The sequence below is a fragment of the Helianthus annuus genome, chromosome 4 (assembly GCF_002127325.2).
Source record: "Helianthus annuus cultivar XRQ/B chromosome 4, HanXRQr2.0-SUNRISE, whole genome shotgun sequence".
Lineage (NCBI taxonomy): Eukaryota > Viridiplantae > Streptophyta > Magnoliopsida > Asterales > Asteraceae > Helianthus > Helianthus annuus.
Genome location: NC_035436.2, coordinates 110,901,404 through 110,920,703, shown reverse-complemented (window position 1 = coordinate 110,920,703; position 19,300 = coordinate 110,901,404). Strand labels below are relative to the sequence as shown.

Here is a 19,300-nt window from a genome sequence, read left to right as displayed (position 1 = left end):
GCTTGTATTTAGGATTTGCAAAATTCAAGGTTTTAGCATCCCCCCACACTTAAATTACACATTGTCCTCAATGTGTCCAAAAATAAGGTTTTTGGTTGATCAGAATGTGTAAAAGTAGGTTAAAAAGCAAAGATTTATGTTACTGGCATCCGGGACACGGCCCCGTGGTGACCGGGCACGGCCCCATGGTCAGGTGCCAGTAACGAAAATTAAAGAATTAAAACAGAAGCCTGGACACGGGGGTGTGTCAGCTGAACACAGCCCGTGTCCAGTTACCTGAACTGGGCGTTTTTCTGCAGGTGGCTCAGCACGGGGTCGTGTTGGTTGGGCACGGCCCGTGTTGAGCCTTCTGTGATGGAGATTTGTGTCGGGTTGCTCTGTTCTTCATGCATGGGTCCATTTTTCTCGTTCCCCTTTTTATCCATTACCACCATGAGTTTGTTTTATTCGCTAAACAACCATCAATCTTAAAAACCATCATAACATTGCAAACATAGAGAGATATTACATAAATTTAGCCAAATAACTAGGGGATACATGAGGTTATCATAAGGGTTCTACTTATTTAGGAAAATTTCGGGAATAGCTTCCCGATGTAGTAACACTCTCTAGCCGACGGCTCCTCGGTTTTTGTTCAAAGCCATTCTTCTATCTCCCTTGGCAGGTAGAAGGTAGCTTCATTCTCTTCGGTGTCTTGAGGCGGAACGCTCACCGGGATTCCTTGCACCACCCTTGGTTGAGGCATTTGGTGCATGGTGTGCCATTCGGCCGGAATGATGACCTCAGGTACTACATTCCACGCTCTTTGGGTTATCACGGGAACCAAAGGCGGGGAAGCGAGAAGGTTTAACCTTTGGTGCAGGAGGTTTACTTCTCGAAGACAGCCCTCCAATCCTACCGTCAGATGATTAATACGGTCCACTAATGCTTCTTCTACTCCCGTCATTTCGTCTATGGCTTCCCTCAAAGCGTAAACATAGTTTACTAGGGAATCTTCTGCCGTGGATGACCTTCTTCCATTTCGGTTATTTCGTGAAGATGATCCGTTATTCCTGCTGGCCATTTTCTGTGAAAGGAACCGAAGATAACTAAATTTTTGCAGAACAGTACCTTGAACACGGCCCCGTGCTCACTGAGCACGGCCCCGTGTTCAGTGGTCTGCAGGATTTTTGTCTAACGATTCTTGGGTTTTAAATTATTTTAACATTCTTTTACTGTGGTTTAAGCTTAGATAATTTAAAACAAAGTTATGGAACTAACTTTAAACAAGAATCCGTAGCCAAAAATCCTACAAACCTTACATAGAAGATTGGAATCATGGGGTTTCCAAGCTTCTATGGAGGAGATGTTTGAAAAATTTTGGAAGAAGGAGAAATGAACAAAAGTGGAAAAGACAAGATGGTCCTTGGGAACCTTCTTTTAGCACTTACCTAGGATGGTATATGTGAAGATCCCAGGAATCTCTGCTTAGTGAAGTGGTCAAAAATGAGCAGGAATCAGGCTGCATTTAAAGAAAACGACAGCACACTGGACACGGCCCCGTGTCCGCTGGACACGGCCCCGTGTGCAGAGAAAATCCTGACACATTTTGTCCGTATTCTGACAAAATCAGCAGAGAATCTTCTGAGTGAATACGGGGGCGTGTTGACCGGGCACGGCCCCGTGTTGGGAGGCTGTTTGTTGCTACTAAGGAGCTTATTTATATCGGGTGGTTCTTGATTTGTGGGAACAACCCCAAAGTGCCTAAGATACCTTAATTGTCCTATACTAAGGCGAGAACGCAAGAGGTTATCGGTGAGGGTAATTCCTATTTTCATTCTAGGTGGACAAGTCCAACCCTTTTCCGGGCTCTCGTTAAAGAAGGTGTATGCCGAATCGCTCAGGTCTATGTATGCATCGAACGAAGTCGATGGGGAGTCCTTCACGGCACAATCGACACAGGGACGACTATCGTCCATGTCCTTTCTAGGTATGAAGGTATTTTCGGGAGCAACGAAGTTGTCGGAATGCGGTTCCAACATTTCCTCATGGTCATTATCTTGGGATGGATCTATAAAATCCTTCCTAAGTTCTTTTGACCAATTGAGAATTAGCTCTTCTAGTTGAAATAACTCGTCAAGGAGCATTTCTCCTAGAATATCTGGCTGGGCGCATTCGAGGGAGAGATAGTGCTTATTTTTACTTTCGCCCCTCTTAAGGTTACAAGGAATCGGTGGGTCTATATAGTGGGGCCTATAATTGAGAAAATAACATTTTAATTCCATATGTTCGCCTCCACATAATCGACACCACATACCATAAGAGTGCCGAAAGTAAAAAGAATCACTATCACTCATGTTTGTGTCAGAAATTACCAACCGCCGGGATCTAACGGTTCTGTTTTCAGTAAGAGAATCTTGGGCACGGGGGCGTGTTGAGTGGACACGGCCCCGTGTTCAGCTTACTGTCTGACTTAAAACAGGATTGCCAGTTCCAATGATTGAGCACGGGGGCGTGTTCAGCAGGCACGGCCCCGTGTTGAGCTCTGCAGAAGCTGAAAATCTAAGAAAAATCCTAAAAATCAAAGAAAATAATAAAAATATGATTAGGCCGTTGATTCCTAACTTTCTTAAAATCCTTGTGTCCCCGGCAATGGCGCCAAAAACTTGGTGCGTGTGTAGTGTAATATATTTTAGATGTATATTTAAGCCCCTTTTTACACTTTTAGCCAAGTTTTAAATTTATAAAACACGATATTTACTAACACTAAACACACATATGGGCAAGTGCACCCATCGTGGACGTAGTATAGTGTTGGTAAGATACCGAGGTCGTCCAAGGACACAAGAGCTTTTAATACCGGTTTATCCTCAACGTCTAATCAAATCAAAAAGTGAGAAAAATGTTTTAAACTAAGAAAAATAAAAACTAACTAAATGCTGAAAAATAAAATAAAATAAAAACAGATAGACAAGATGAATCACTTGGATCCGACACGTGTGTTAGTATAACCTTTGATTATTTTCGCACTTTTGCACGTGTTTAAGAGATTATCTTAGTTATTGTAGTAGGCCCCTCTTTTGAAGGCGACGTTACCCTCAACCCAGTAGTTTGAGTCAGCAAGGATACAATCCTAAAGGGTCGGATTATTGAAAGATAATGAATTAAGTTATTAATGCAAATTGTGGTAGGCCCCGCTTTTGGCGGTGACGTTACCCTCGGCTAAGTAGTCTGAGTCAGCAGGGATACAGTCCTAAATAGCCGGGTTATAGTATTAATAGTAGTTAACTTATGAGGGGGTCAAAGAGTTTGGATCCCCGCCATCCAATACCTATGGGCATTGAAGGAGATCCTACTAAATTTGACCCAGGTCCCAAGCAGGACCTCTAAACGCTGAACAAGGGCAAGACCCTTACCAAACCGTTCCCTTAACCCCCGACCAGGTAGCCAACATACCTCCATATAGACCGTGGAGATATGAATGGTGAAAATCTTTTATTTTATATAGACAGTAAAATAATGCCAAGACACCACGGACAAACGATAAGGAAAGATCACCTTCAACATAAGTAACTAGTTATTAAAGTCATTAATACAAAACCAAATAAAAAGTGGAAAAGATTAAAAATAAAAAGTATTATACTAAACACTTGTCTTCACCAAGTGATGTAAGAGACTTAGGCAAACATGGCCTTGATTGTCAAGAACTCTTACGATCAATCTTGGATCCCGAGACGACTCACACACTCTACGATGGACAATGGATGATGGTGGTGGATGATGGTGTTATGGTGGTGGTGGGTGGTGGATGGAGTGTGAGAGAGGTGGTGTGCCAAGGGATGAGATGGAATAAAACCAAGCACCCCTATTTATAGGCTGAACAGAAGGCTGGGCACGGCCCCGTGTCCGCTGGACACGCCCCCGTGCCCGTCTGACATTCTCTCTCTTCATTAATTGTAATTCGCAATTACAATTAATGCGCCTGCTGTACTTTCACCGCGCCCCCGTGCCCGCTGGACACGGCCCCGTGGTGGGCAATGGAAGCTTCTACTGGTTTGTCTTTTCTGCTGCTTCTTGGGCACGGCCCCGTGTTCGCTGGACACGGGGCGTGTTCAGTCTTCTGTTTTCTCTTCTTTGCCTTGGGAGGTGCCGTTGAGGATCCGGGCAGTCTACTTTTATTCCTTTTCTTGTATTTATGCTAGAATTAGTTGTCTTTTTGCTTCTTTTGTGATTTTGAGCTCATTTCATCCTGAAAATACAAAAGGAAGACAAAAACACTCTTTTTCCAACATTAGTACTTAGAAAGGGTTAGTTTTATGCCTTAATTGATGTGATTTATATGTTGCATTTTACACACATCAGTAATTATGGATGCATACATAATTATGGAATTCAGTGCACAGAAACCACAACAAGTTTTGTCATGTGTTGAAACCAATAGTGATAAGGATAACGAAACAGGGACAATGTAATAAGGACAAGGTGGATATGCCGCTGGTACTTCCTATTTATAAGTGTTCCTTATTACATTGCAAGTGTGGCGTTATTTAAGTTGCTAGGAGTTCTGGACCTGGACCAATGTTGTTTTATCTTACATTCTCCGACTTCAACTTCGAGCAAAACAAGTTTCCTCTAATAAAATTTCGGGACGAAATTTCCTAAAGTAGGGGAGACTGTAACAATTGTGTCTTTACAATCATTTTACAATCCTAAACAATTTCAAGTCCAATGAAATCTTGAATTTCATTCCTGGAATCTGTATAATTACATATTACAATTACACATTTCAATCCTTGTACGTTTTTGAACTCTCAAGAGCTTTTCTGAAAGTATACATAAACTGTTACGTAAACGTAGTCGGTTTAACGCGATGTACACTCCGGAACAATGACCTGAGCCAAACATACCCTAAATACCCTTTACATAACTTAGAAATAAGTTTTGAAGGACTCGGTATGGCGAAAACATGTTTGTTTGAACTTAGGAACTATTTACGACAAAACTGCGAAACGAACGTTGGTGACCACTCGGATAATATTTAAATCCCAAAAATATTCAATTATGATTAAAATTTTATTTTTAATCATGTTCGTGTTGAAAAATAAATTAAAATGCTTTAAAACGTAATTTTTCAAGTTTAAGCGCATACCGCGTGTTACTGCGTAATACAGTGCGTACACTGCGAAACACGGACAACGCAACCATTCTCGGAAACTGATATTATTTCAGTATATATTATGGTGAGTTTATTTTTATAGAATAATAAAATTAATTTAAAAGGCCATAAACCGAAATTAAAACACTAGATAAAATAACCGGTATCCAGTTAAATACCTGTTTTTACCAATTATATATTATATATATATAAAATATGCATGGAACTAGTGTATGGAAGATAGGTGGCGGCACCAAGATCCACCTCTTGTGCATATGTGCCAAGTGTTGCAACATGAATCTTCCCTTGTGATCTTTGTCCCCTATATCACCCAACACAATCCTTGATAATCTCCCAAGTATCAAAATCAAATCCCATCTCTTTCTTTCCTCTACATACTCGGTCGAACACCCCTCTTTTTCCTTTCATTTTCGTTTTTCAACCCTTCTCCAAGATTTCAAGTTCATTCCAAGCTTGTTCCAAGCACTTTTGAAGATCCAAAGGTGATTTGAAGGTGTTTCAAGCAAGAACCAACCTCCAAATCATCATACTTTGTCAAAAACCCATCAAAATCTTGAAGGTATAAAATTTAATTTAAAATCCTTGTTCTTGATTTTTGGTGATATTGATGATGATAGAAGTTTCTCAAGGTTCTTGGATTATTCACAAACTTGAAACTAAAAAGAAATGGGTTTTTACTCAAAATAAAAATGGAAGTATGTGTGTATGTATATATAACCGTATATACATATGTGTATGTATTTGAGATTTAGTTTGATTTTTGATTGATACTTGTTTGATTTATTCTTGAAAAATGAATGCATGTATAATCAAAAAGGTGTTATGTAAAAGTTCTTGCGATTTGTATTGATTAGGTGACAAAGGAAATTTTTGGAAACATATATATGTATGGCCGAAAATACATGAATGTGTATGATAGAGAATATGTGTTGATTGAAGTATATGTGCCGAAAATATATTACGACGTGCAAATCATAGATATATTGCTTATAACGTAATGAGGGTCACCAATAAAATCATTCAAGTCGCAAAGTTCTTAAAACAAATATATGAACTCATATATATATATATATACACACACACACCAACATAATCAAAAATAATAACTTTTGGAGAAAATCTCAAAGTTATGTGAAAATTCTAAGTATCGGAGAAACTTAGGTATTTTGTGAGTTTTTTATTATTAAATCGCTCTTACTTAATTTAGGACGAATAAACAATTTGAGGAATTGTGTTAAAACATAAAAACACACCCAAAGGTGAGTACATAGTTCCCCTCGTTTACTTTTTTCAAATGTTTTGGGGTGAAGCATATGTGCATAACTTTACTTTCCATTTTCATGACATTATACATGTTTTGTTACATATTACATAATTCATTATTTCAAAGACATTTTTCTGGTATATTGACTTAGTATACCTAACATTTGGTTTCAAAGATATTTTTACTTGGCATATTGACTTAGTATGTCTAGTACATGGTTTTCAAACATTTTCATGACATGCTTACATTGAACAGGACATTTGGTATCTTTAACGGGACAGTAGTACATTCATTAACATTGATCATGCCGCTCGGTAGTATGTAATAGCGCTATAGGACTTGACAAATCCCGTTCCCACTTCCTAGTTTGGTTTGGAAGTGTTAGGGAATGACAGAATCCGAATTCATTTTTGATAAACCTTGATCCTGATAAGGGTTTATGCGACAGTCTCAAGGCTTGAGTGTATGCGATAGACAAACCATATAAATGTTGTATCAATAAAAGCAATGGTTTTTAAAACATAACTTTTGATTTAAACTTTTGGTTATTCAAAGACATTGTTTTGTACATGACATTGGATTTCATAAGGCATTTGTTTATACTTGACATTAGACATTGTTTACACATGACATTTGACATTCAAACAAGACATTATTTGATGGTTATTGATAAGTGCTTTTATCATGTTACATATCGTGGCATTTTCTAAACCATTTCAACAAGGACAAGACATACATATTATTTTCATTTGGTTATTTATTTAACCGTACATTATTCTTTTACATCATCTGATTTTCATATTGATTTTCTTATGATTTTATAAAAGAAAATATTTTCAAGGGTTCATGACTACTTTACGTTAAACATTTCTTTAAACATTCGAAGTCATGAATCTTCAACACAAAATCCTATGTTACTCACAGGCATATTTATGCTGACGTATTTACTTTCACATATGTTTCAGGCTCTATTACGCGATGACTGTTGATTGCTTCACATAGGATGGACATAGGCCTTAGTAATTATAAAACATGAACGGCATTTGTACTGTTTGTTTATGTGATTCCAAGATAATGTAACTTATTATGTAATAAAACAATATTTTAAATTCCATGTGTTGTGAAACAATGATTCTGTGACACGACTCCCCGACGTTTCCACCGCGGTTTATTTTATTACGCGGTCGGGGTGTCACACGTTATACTTCATTCGGCCCGTTCAACATTGAAATAGTTGATCATAACTATCAAAATGCATGTTTTTGCGAAAATTGATCGTCTTTTAGTCATAACTCTTAATCCGAGTCTTTTGACTTTTAATCCGTGTTCCCGTCTCTTGATTTACGCTCGTATTTGAAATCCTACTCATCTATCGGGTATTTTACCGAAGTCATTATCATAGCAACCATTCCGGCGTGCATTAAGACTTCGTTTTGATTTATTTGGTCGTATTAGCGAAATCCATCGCCTTTATTCAACCAAGTCCTTTATTCTTTCATTCATCTTGTTTGACTTGTTCGTGTGAATTTCATCACTTATGACAGTCAAAATTTATCCCTATGCCTTGACATTCTCCATTGTCGGTTTATATTTTCGTTTACTTTGATTCGTATCCCTTCCCTCGGGCTCGTTATTCTAATGTAATACGCTTCCGTTACCAGGCTTGTGTTTTCCTTTATTATCAAACATTTTACTTATTTGATTCGAACACCCATCTTTCTTTTGTTAGAGACCCTTAGGTCCGTCTCTTTTATTAATGTTCTGAAGGTCTATTTCTTAAGCCTTATTTGGTAAAACCACTGCTATTGTTATACGGCTTTTGAGGTTTACCCGTTTTCGTTCAAACACTTTTAAAACGTTAATTTTACTAATCTTTTATACAATCACACTCATCAATGTGATCATCGTTCTTCCTCATAAGGATTTGATTAATAAGTGTTATTTGGATGGTTACCCATACCCAAGTTTCTAAATCCGCATTTAGTGATTCTTTTTTATTCACAGTAGCGAATAATACGAATCATCCATTTAGTTTTCCATGAGGATATTTTCCGCCCAAGTCTTAATTTGTCATTCCTAACCTTAATCCATTGTCTAATTGTTGCCTAACGTTATCTTGATGAAATTTTAAAGCGTATACCTGCGATACTCACCCCAATGGGCTTTCTCTCAACTCGTTCATCTTTTCTTTCTTTGCCGTCATCATGTAGTAGCCCTTCCGGCTTTCCAATAAATCCTTTCGCGTATCTCCTCAGTCATGAGGGATACCGTATCGTCGCCAACTTCGGTTGACATCATTCCATTGTAATAATAACCAGAAATCGATTCATTTCATTTGATTATTCCATGTCGTTGTATGGAATTTACCCACATCGTTTGTCAGTATAAACGACGTTTCTACATGTTTTATTTGGTTTGGCCAAGTCCATAACCTTGCCTTCACCATTTACTACCATTGCAATTCCGGGTTCGGGCGTAATTACACTCCTTCCCAATACAACATTTATTCTCTTCATTAAGTTCCCGGGTTCGAGTGTATGTGCACTCCTTCCCATTACGACACTTATCTTTTATATTGTGTTCCCTGGTTCAAGTGTACACGCGCTCCTTCCCATTGCAATATTTATCGAGATTACTTTTACCTCGGTTTTACATGCTCATCATTTATTTATTTATTTATTTATTATTTTTTAACAAAATTCACTTATTTCACCAAACATATATGCCCATATGCAACTATCATTCATCATGTGAATTGTTGCATTCCACTTATCTTATCGTAATTTATAATGTCTACCTGATTGATACTCGCCCTGATATACTCCGTTGTCTCAAATCATCACTTGATTTAGGTTCTTTGCTAGCATGTTCTCTGTCATGCTTCCTAACCTTCCACCATTTAAATCATTTAACTCCCGTCATCTTCAGATGCGGTCATCATATCATTTGAACATTTCCAATTTATTAATAATCTTGTTATTCAATGTTGCTCGTATTATTATATGAGACATTCAAATATACTTATTTCACGAGTATTTATTTTATAATCAATCTACAGTTAGGCTTTATACTACCTAATCGTCTTTTACCAATACTAGACATCTCGAATCTGAAATGTTTATATCAATTGTCAAACATTTCGTTTCATTATCATTTGCATCTTTCACTTCGATTTAGCTAAGTTTGTAACTTGCTTAAACCATTCGTGTTTAGTGCACTCTTCCCATGCACTTAAATTCATATTCTTTTCCTAATGTTTTGCTACAATCCACTCATATAAATAATTCTTACCAGATGTTTGATCAAGCTTCAAACCGAACACACTTTGTCAACAACCTTGAGCTCTGATTACCAACTTGTAACACCTGTTTCAGAATAACACGAATTTAACATTAAATACGCATTTTAATACAAAAAATGCAACTGTGCAAAAAATTGTCATGCCAACATTCATACGTGTTTAAAACATTCAAAATATAGTGCTAAGTGTTTACATAGTTCACTTTTAACAAAAACAAAATAAGATCAACGTGGAAGCTTTGCTCGGACATGTGTTCGGTTCTTGATTATTGCTTGATCTTCATCTGGAGGCTTACTATGTTCACCTATATTCAAAACCAACATAAAAGTTAGTTTTGATAGCTTAAATACGAGTTTAGACAAGTTTTACGCGTTAACAAACAAAATAAAACAATTTTCTAGATTTTATGCCTCTCGTGCCACTCGAGAGGCTCAGTGTGATCTTTCGCGTGCCGCGACCTTCGTCGCGTGTCGCGCCCGAGACATTATGTTCCCTGGTGTGTCGCGGGGGTAACAGTTTTCCAGCTGGTCCGGTTCTGGGACCTACATTTTGCCCAGCTTTGTGTTTTTTCTAATTTTTAACATAAACGCGCATAACTTTTGATCTATATATCCTATTTACATGATTCTTTTTCCTATGTGACCGTAATTAAATTAAGGATCCGTTTATCATCTTGTTTCGCATGGAAATCTGATTTATAAGCTAACGACCTATAAATCCTTCTTATGATTATTCGACCCATTTCATCTATCAACATATTACATGTTTATTATCAATGGTTGTTTCTAAACATTTTTACCGAGTCCCGGGCTTATCAAACATTATCGTTTCGCTCCCATCACATGGTTCGCACACGTAATATCGTCATGCTTGTTGTCTATAATTCAAGCATGCACCCTAATCAAAATCAATAATATCTTGTTTCTAAGTTTTGTCCCAAATTACAAGGGCTCACTAAGTTAGTTTTTGGCGTGTCCGTTCCTCGGCTTACGCACTCCTTCTACCAATGTATTGTGTGACATTCAAGTCACTTCTAGACACTATCGTTTTTAAACACAAATTTGACCCATTTGGTTGTCGAGTGAAAACCATCACTTCAATGACATACCAAACATGGTCTAACCATTTATTTGACCCGTTTGGTTGTCAAGTGAACTTCGTCACTTCTTTGACATACCAAACATACTCTAATCATTTATTTGACTCGTTAGATTGTCGAGTGAGCTTCGTCACTTCTACGACATACCAAACATACTCTAACCATTTATTTGACTAGTTCGTTGTCATATGAGCTTCGCCACTTCTTTAACATACCAAACTCGTATATTATGCTATAACAACATTATCATAATTACAATCAATGTATATACACAATGTAATGAAACTACGAGTCACGTACCTTTCAAAGCTTATCCTTCAAGCGCGCGTCCGCTCTGGCTTGTCCGCTTGAAGATTCAATTACCTTGCCTATAGAGTTCAATCAATAACGAGTTTAGAACTCATATCACTTCATTTTACGCGTAATTTGCCATATTATTCAATTATACGTTTCTTTCAAAATTTCAACATATTAGTGATCGTTTAGACATTCTAACAAACACCTTGCGGGCATGATTTTCATACTTTCATCAATTTAGCTCCTAATTAACTTTTAACCAAGTTTTATTCACAACAATCTAGCTCTTATGCCTAGTATTCATACACAATATCAAGGCTTTCATCATAACATCAGTTTATTCCATTGTAACATTGAATTTCATATGTTCATCATCTAGTTATAATACCCACTTCAGACATGTATGGGTAATTATCCATTTCACAATTTTCATCATTAACTTATCAAATTTTTAACTAGGGTTTGTTCCTAAACATGGATTTATCCTAATTTCACTCATACATCAAACATTCAAGCAATAATTTCGTTTATGATAATTCACCATGAATTCAAAACATCACCAAAAGATGGAATTCGACATATCTTGTGATCCTCTAACCCGAGTGATCACTAGACTTAGCTTGGTTTCGATTTGCACATGATTTCTTGCTTGACTTTGGTTGATTTTGAGTGATCTAGGGTTAAAGGGAAGAACCCTTTTTGGTCTGTGTATTCAATCGACAAGAACACACACATAATTGTGTTTTTGTGTTTTATTTTTATTAAATTAAAACCTTTTTCACTTTTTTCAACTTTAGCCCCTCAACTATTCAAGTTTATAAAAAACCAACATTTCAGGTTTTCTTTATTATTGGCTAGATATTTTTAACTAGGTTAATTAATCCTAGTCACATTATTCTTTGGTTATGACTAACATATATACCATATGTAAATAAATATTAATTTCTAATATTTTCGGGGTGTTACAAATGGTGCAGTAGAAGCTCGCCACTCGGTAAGTGGAACAGACTGCTCGGATATGAAAGGCGGAGGGGTCTCAAACATAGCCTCATGGTGACTCCAATGGTCGGGCACTGACCATAGTGGTGTCCACCGCAAGTGCTACTCCAAAAAAAACCTCCAACAAAAGGTACAGCTCCAGCTGGTCCATCATCTAATGGCGCTGTCCCTGACAATTTTCCAATCTCGAAGACTGAGGATAGAACAACGTGTCATCGTTGTTGATCCACTCGTTACTCGTATTCGCGTACCATGGGTCAACCTAGCTGGCAAAAGTAGTAGGACTGACATAAAACAACCAGATGAATTCGAGAAAGTGAACGAATTGTGAGGTAGTGTGTGTATCTCTGGTAGGACTGAGGTCGGAGAGGTCTCGAATTCATGCTCGCGGTTGGAGTCATGAATCTTGATAATCTCATGTGAGGGCAACATCTGTAACACACCGTAACCATACTAAGTAAGTGTGTGTTCGAATAAAAAGGCAACTTATAACACACAGGACACAAATAAAAAGATTAACACATATGCACATAAACTTCTTATAGTTTTCATACATGATCGAAATCCATGTTTATTTAAATCGTGGCTTCGTGAATTTTGGGAGATATTCTCAAAACTCATCGGTGAAGTCTAGATTTTTTAAGAAAAAACTTCTAGTTCGCTATAAACATTCGCTCTGATACCAACTTCTGTCACACCCCAAAAACGTCACAGTGGAAATACAAACAAAGCGGTGACGGAGGTTGTTACCCATAAGTGTCTTAATGGACGACCACAACAAAATGTTTAAAGTTTTAAATGTAAAAGACCACCACAACCTAGTCGTTTGATCCTTTATGGATCTATAAAGTTGTCCAAAACATTTCTTTACTATTTTGCATCCTTAAAACTCAAGATACACCAAAATCCCGAAGCCGAACACATGTACCTGAAGAACAAATTAAATCAAGTGGCAACACATAAAGGTTGTTGAGTTCACGTATTTAAAACTAAAAGAAAATTTCTCCACAACTTCTTTTAGGAAAAGCCTTCTCATTTAAGAGTCTCTTTTCTTATATTTCAAACATATTTAGGTAAATTTAATCAAATTTTCTTTTTTCCTGAAAATCTGAGGGTCATTTCTCTTGTCGCAAGCATTTCTCTCAAAACCTTTGACTCAATCATCTTCCCAAGGATTTTTATATTAAATTTCTAGCATAAAAACTTCAGATTCATAGGGTTGCAAAGCCTGTGAACTAGGGGTGTTCAGAATTTGTTTTGAATTCGAAAAATTTGAAATTCGATTAAATTCGATTCGATTATCAAGAATTCGTTTCGATTGTAAGAATTCGAATTCAAATTCGAGTCACGTAAATCAATATGAATCGAATACGAATTTATAATTTCAAATTCGATTCGATTCGATTCGAAAATCAAATAAAAATTATACATTTTTATTTTTAAATTTATATATAATACATATATAATTTTTATTGGGCTATACTATAAATTATTTTCAAAATTTATTTCAAGTTTTAAAATTACCCATTACCAAACCCACTACATGACTCATAACTAAATCTAAGTAACAAATCTATCAATAGATTTCTAACCCTAAAAATATCAACTTGTAATGTGGAGTGGTTATTCCTGACTTCTTGTTTTGAGTTTTAGACTTATGGTACTTTATTTAGAACTTTTTTTTATTTGATATGGTACTTTATGGCTGCTTTAAAATTTATGTTTCATTTTGATAGTTTTTTACATGTTTTAAAAGAATCGGAATCAAATCGAATTTATTCGAATTCGATTCGAATACGAATCTAATACGAATTGGGTTTTTTATTCGAATATGAATTTGAATCGAATTTGGTATGTTTTAATCGAATACGAATCGAATTCGAATTAAAGGGAAAGTAAAAATTATTCGAATAATTCGACTCGAAAATTTGATATTTGATTCCATGAACACCCTTACTATGAGCTACATATTAACTAACAATAAAGGAATAATCAAAGCTAGACAATCAAAGGATATCAATTCATCATTTTGATTTGAGACAGAGCTACCAGTCACCACGATGGGGTGGTCAACCCGATAGATCTATCAACAACTCTACACATACTGGTATTAATGATTAAATGGCTAAATTCGCGCAAAGTGCCTCAAATTGGGTCACTTATGGTGCCTGCCTCATGAACAATATATATATCCTATTAAATTGAAAATTTTAATATTTTGTGTTGTACGAATTCCCCAAAGTCCCTACCGAGATGTAGGCCTATTCCGATACCTACTCTCTTGAGATCAGGAAAATTCGTCCAAACTTATAATTAAATAGTTTAAATCTATATAGTCGTTTTACCCCAAACGCTGTAATCCTTCTTGTTTCTCCTCGGTACAAATTTTTATTCAATCCATCTTGTTTTCCTCCAAAACTATTTTATATCGACCACATTTCAAAAACCATATTTTATTTCGAAAACACAACACATTCATTTTAAAACCACATTTTCCCCAAAATGATGTTAGTAACTTATTTAAAGGCATGTTTTATACAAAAATATATTATATCTTTTTTAAGACGTGTTCTTCCCCCAAAACAATATATAAAATAGAAAAAAGAGGTAGTGATACCCACCGTTGGGTGCGTTTATTATAAAGCAACTATTTCCACAATAAATTGATCGACACGTCCTATTTACAACTAAGAACGATTAATTGACCAAATATTCTACAAATCCCTAAGTTTCACCAAACTTATGATTTTTCACACAACTTTTTGGTTTCTCAAAATGTCTTTATTTTTTTATGTTAGCATGCTTATATATATGCATTCATATAAATATACATGTTAGAGTAGGAGTTGTGTGGAAAGTCCAATTTTCCTAGAAAGTCTAGGAAGCAATAGTATATTGACATGTGGCATGGATGTATTTTAACTAGAAGGGTAAACATGTAATTGCATATATTTTTTTTTATTTTTGGTAATTATCTCAAATAACTATATTTTTTGCATGTTCGTATGTGTAACCGATTATATGCATGATATGCGGGATTATAGTTGTTTTTTGAATCCAAATCTATTCCAAATTCTACGAACACGAAACACATCTATATATTATAATTTCGATCATTCTATTCTTCACCAGAATCGTTCTTATTCTACATTATTTCAGTCTGATAAATCATGGCTTCGAACACCCTCGCTGATTGTGGGGATGGTAATTACAGTTACTTTTGTAGGCTTTTGTGTTGTTTCATTATCATGTTTATGCATATTTGTCAGTTTGTTCTTGATGCTGTGTTTTAACAGCAGAGGTTTTGAGGTTTAATGTTCAGTGATTCTATAAGATGACCAATGTTTTTCTAATCTGAAGATTAATTTTTTTTTCCTTAAGATATTTCATGGTGTGTTTTAAAATCCATACTTGTAACTTATGTGCAAAAACCATCATGTATGTTATTGGTGCTGTGTTTTAACAGTCATACAGATTCAGGTTGTTTGTGTTTTTAACCGTAATGTGTTTTAACAAGTTATGTGTTTTAACAGGTTTTGAGGTTGTGTTTTAAAAGTTATTGAGTCTGAAGCCAATTTTTTTTTCATAGTTCCATATTCAAATGGTGTGTTTTAACAGTAATGTGTTTTACTAGTTATGTGTTCTGTTATAGTTTCATCTCGAATGATGTGTTTTACTCTGTAATGTGTTTTACCAATTATGTGTTTCAACAGATGTTGAGGGTTGTGCCAAACCATCATCTTGTTATTGGTTTTGTGTTTTAACAGTCATACATGTTCAGGTTGTTTTTGTTCATTGATTCATATAAGTGGGCTGATGGTTTGTAGTATCATGGTCACCCTTTTCTTACATATTTGAATAGTGTGTTTTAACATCGGTAGTTGTAGTTTTTTGTTCTGTTTATTTAAACTATTTATGAGAAAAAATCAGTTGTTATATGTGATGTGTTTTAACAGTTATTGAGTTTGAAGTAAATGTTTTTTATAGTTTCACCTTGTATAATTGAATCGGTGTTTTTTAAATTGCATTATGTTTGTTTAGAAATGTGTTTTATACACTTTTTTTGTCATGTGTTGTAGATGCACCTAATTACCAATTACGTGGTGTTGAACAAGTCTCTCCAAACACTGGAACAAAGAGATCTATTCCAGATTCACCCTCTTCATTGACGCCAGCAGAGGGAATGTTATTCGACACAGTTGATGACACGTATAACTTTTATAAAACTTACCCAGAAGCGGGAGGTGGACCATAAGAAAGGGCACACAGCACGAGAACCGTGGTATTCTTATAAACAAGTACTTTTTTTGTTCAAAGGACGGTCAAAAGGACTTTCGACCGGTTGATACCTTAGTCGAACAGCCGTCTGATAGGTGGGTACGTAGGGTACCATCCAAAAGGACCGGATGCCAAGCTGCGATCAGAATAAAGCTTACCGATGCTAAGAAGTATTTGCTGTATCATTTTATAGAGGCGCACAACCATGATTTTGTGCATCAAGAAGATTTACATCCTCTCAAGGAAAACAGGGGTATTAATCGTGCTCACGAAGAGATGATAAACAAGATGTCACATCTCAACATTGGTCCTGTTCGTGCATTTAACATTATGAAGGAAGGGTATGGTGGGTTCGACAAAGTCGGTGCAACCAAAGTCGATTTTAAAAATTTCAAGAAAGAATTAAATCTTTTTATCGGAGAGTTTGATGCGGAAATGTTTGTTAAGCGACTGATGAGGAAAAAGGAGTTTTTACCGAACTTCTCTTGTGAATATGAAACGACAGACGAAGGTGTGTTGAAGTGTATTTTTTGGGCCGACGAGGATATGAAGAGAAATTATTATATGTTTGGGGATGTTATATCATTTGATGCTACCTACAAGCGTAACAAGTAACGATTTGTTTAATTTTTTATATATTCAATGTGTTTTAAAACTTACTGTGTTTAATTTTTTTGTCATCACTGATTGTGTGTTTTTTTAAGGTATAACATGATGTTTGTCCCTTTCACTGGGATTGATAATCATAATAGGAACGTGACACTTGGTGCTGCAATTCTCGGTTCTGAAACGGCAGAGACGTATAGCTGGTTACTTAGGGCGATCAAGAACGCATATGGGTACGCGCCTCCTGTAATCGTTACTGACCAGGACCCTGCGATGAAAAAGGCTATCGCGGATGTTTGGCCTGAGTCGAGGCATCGGTTATGTATGTGGCATATCATGGATAAACTCACTACTAAGGTCTGGTTTTTTTATGGCAGGGTTTTATTTTTTTTATATGTGTGTTTTTTTACTGTGTTTTAATTTTTTTTTTGTCATTCACGATACAATGTTCCCTTAGGTCGGGGCTGCCCTATGTTCAAATACAGATTTCAGGAAAAGATTGTCTGCAGTTGTTTGGACTGATTCTCTATTGCCCGAAGCGTTTGAGGCTGAATGGGCAGCTATTATTCATGATTTCGGTTTAACCGACCATGAATGGCTGACGTATATATACGGGCTACGTGAATCATGGATTCCAGCTTACTATCGCGAAGAAGAAATGTCTGGTCTTATGCGGACATCATCTGGGTCCGAAAGCGAGAATCACTTTTTTGGCAAGATTAGCAACCCAAAGTGTACGTTGGTTGAATTTCTTAGCCACTTCGATACGGCTATTGAAGCGCAAAGGCACGAGCATTGGAAAAACGATCATGACACTCGATACACCAACCCTGGAGAGTGGAGTGATTTTGTTCTCGAAAAGCAAGCAGCTCAGATATATACCAGAACTTTATTTTTGGATGTTCAACTCGAGATTCAACATGCTATTCATCGTTGTACTAGTGTCAGATTAGATCACGTCGGTGATTTCATTAAGTTTTTTATAAAGGATCTCGACCAGCCATGTTCTTCGTTATTCGAGGTTATTTTTTTGTTTTACTTTATGCGTACCCTTTTTTTCATTATACATTTTTTATATGAACTGTGTTTTATGGATATTAAATGTTACAGGTTATGATACGCGAGGAGGATATTACTGTTAAGTGTATCTGCAACAGGTTTGAGCAGTTTGGATTGTTGTGTAGTCACATTTTTTGCGTGTTACGGATTCTTGATATAAGGGAGTTTCCGAAACAATATATATTGAGGCGTTGGACGCGTGAAGCTGTTCCAAATAGTTCCCCCGGGTCCATTCTTACGGATGGTGGAGATCCAGATCGTAGTGAGGAGGTTAACCGTTGTGTTCGTGAGATTAGTCACGCAACTGAGTATGTTGTGAACAAGTTGATATCAAAATTTGATAAGTTGTCTGATTTTTGTGACCATATCAAGCAGTTTATGTCAGTTACTGATGAAGCTCAAATAAATGCACCTCCCAAGACATGACGTAATCGATTTGCTGAACTGCTAGGAGTTGCTCCAGAGAGCACGGCCACTATCCGTGTTCCAGTTGGTACCAGGTTCAAGGGTTGTGGGTCTCATAAACGCCTTAAATCTCAAAAGGAGCGAGCCATAAGTCAGTCTGGGAGTAAACGTCGTCAATGTTCATTATGTAAAAAATACGGTCATAACAGAGTAACGTGCTGGAAATACACCGTGGGTGTGCCTGAGGCAGGTGCTTCGCGGAATTCTGGAGGTAATGAAGATACAATTCGCGAAGGAGATGCTGCTTTGGTTGTTGAAGGTGATGGTCCTGGTTCGAACGATGATGACGATGTGTTTTACACATCTGGAAACGATGCAGATATGGATGATGAGGACATGGCAGAGTAGGATCTTTTATATCAATATTTTAAGTCTGTTGCTGAACTATTCAATTTTCTGTTTTATTTTTCTCTTATGTTTGTTTTGGATTTGGTTTTGTTGATTTTAAGACTTATTGGATTCAACATTTCATAATATTTGTTGCTTTGTGTTTTAGTGTTAAGTTTGTTTTTTTAATAGCCATCTGTGTTTTTATAGGATTATTGATTTGTTCGTGGTTTTGGCATATAGTTTACTTTGTAAAAAAAAGTGTTTTAAATGTGTTTAAACTATAAAGTGCTGATGAAATAGATAGGCCGGTTTCACAGTTTAAACTATAAAGTGCTGATGAAAAAAGTGTTTTAAATGTGTCTGAACTATAATTTGTTTAAACTATAAAGTGCTGATGAAAAAGTGTTCTACTGTGTTTTAAGTATTAACTATGTTCCAGAGAATCCA

At 36.3% G+C, this 19,300-nt stretch overlaps 1 protein-coding gene across 1 annotated transcript; it reads left to right on the top strand.

Moving 5' to 3' along the window:
* Positions 1-17,272: 17,272 nt before the first annotated feature.
* On the top strand, positions 17,273-18,871 carry LOC110933589 (protein FAR1-RELATED SEQUENCE 5-like). The gene is made up of 4 exons (XM_022176803.2): positions 17,273-17,356; positions 17,457-18,020; positions 18,110-18,438; positions 18,673-18,871. Exons 1-4 carry the CDS (start codon positions 17,273-17,275, stop codon positions 18,869-18,871), a joined length of 1,176 nt encoding a protein of 391 aa, XP_022032495.2.
* The last annotated feature ends 429 nt before the right edge of the window (positions 18,872-19,300 follow it).

Coding starts and splice junctions, on each gene's coding strand:
- LOC110933589 (XM_022176803.2), top strand. CDS start 17,273: ATGAAAAAGGCTATCGCGGATGTTTGGCCTGAGTCGAGGCATCGGTTA. Junction 17,357..17,456: donor TGGATAAACTCACTACTAAG/GTCTGGTTTTTT, acceptor ATGTTCCCTTAG/GTCGGGGCTGCCCTATGTTC. Junction 18,439..18,672: donor GACCATATCAAGCAGTTTAT/GTCAGTTACTGA, acceptor CGGTCATAACAG/AGTAACGTGCTGGAAATACA.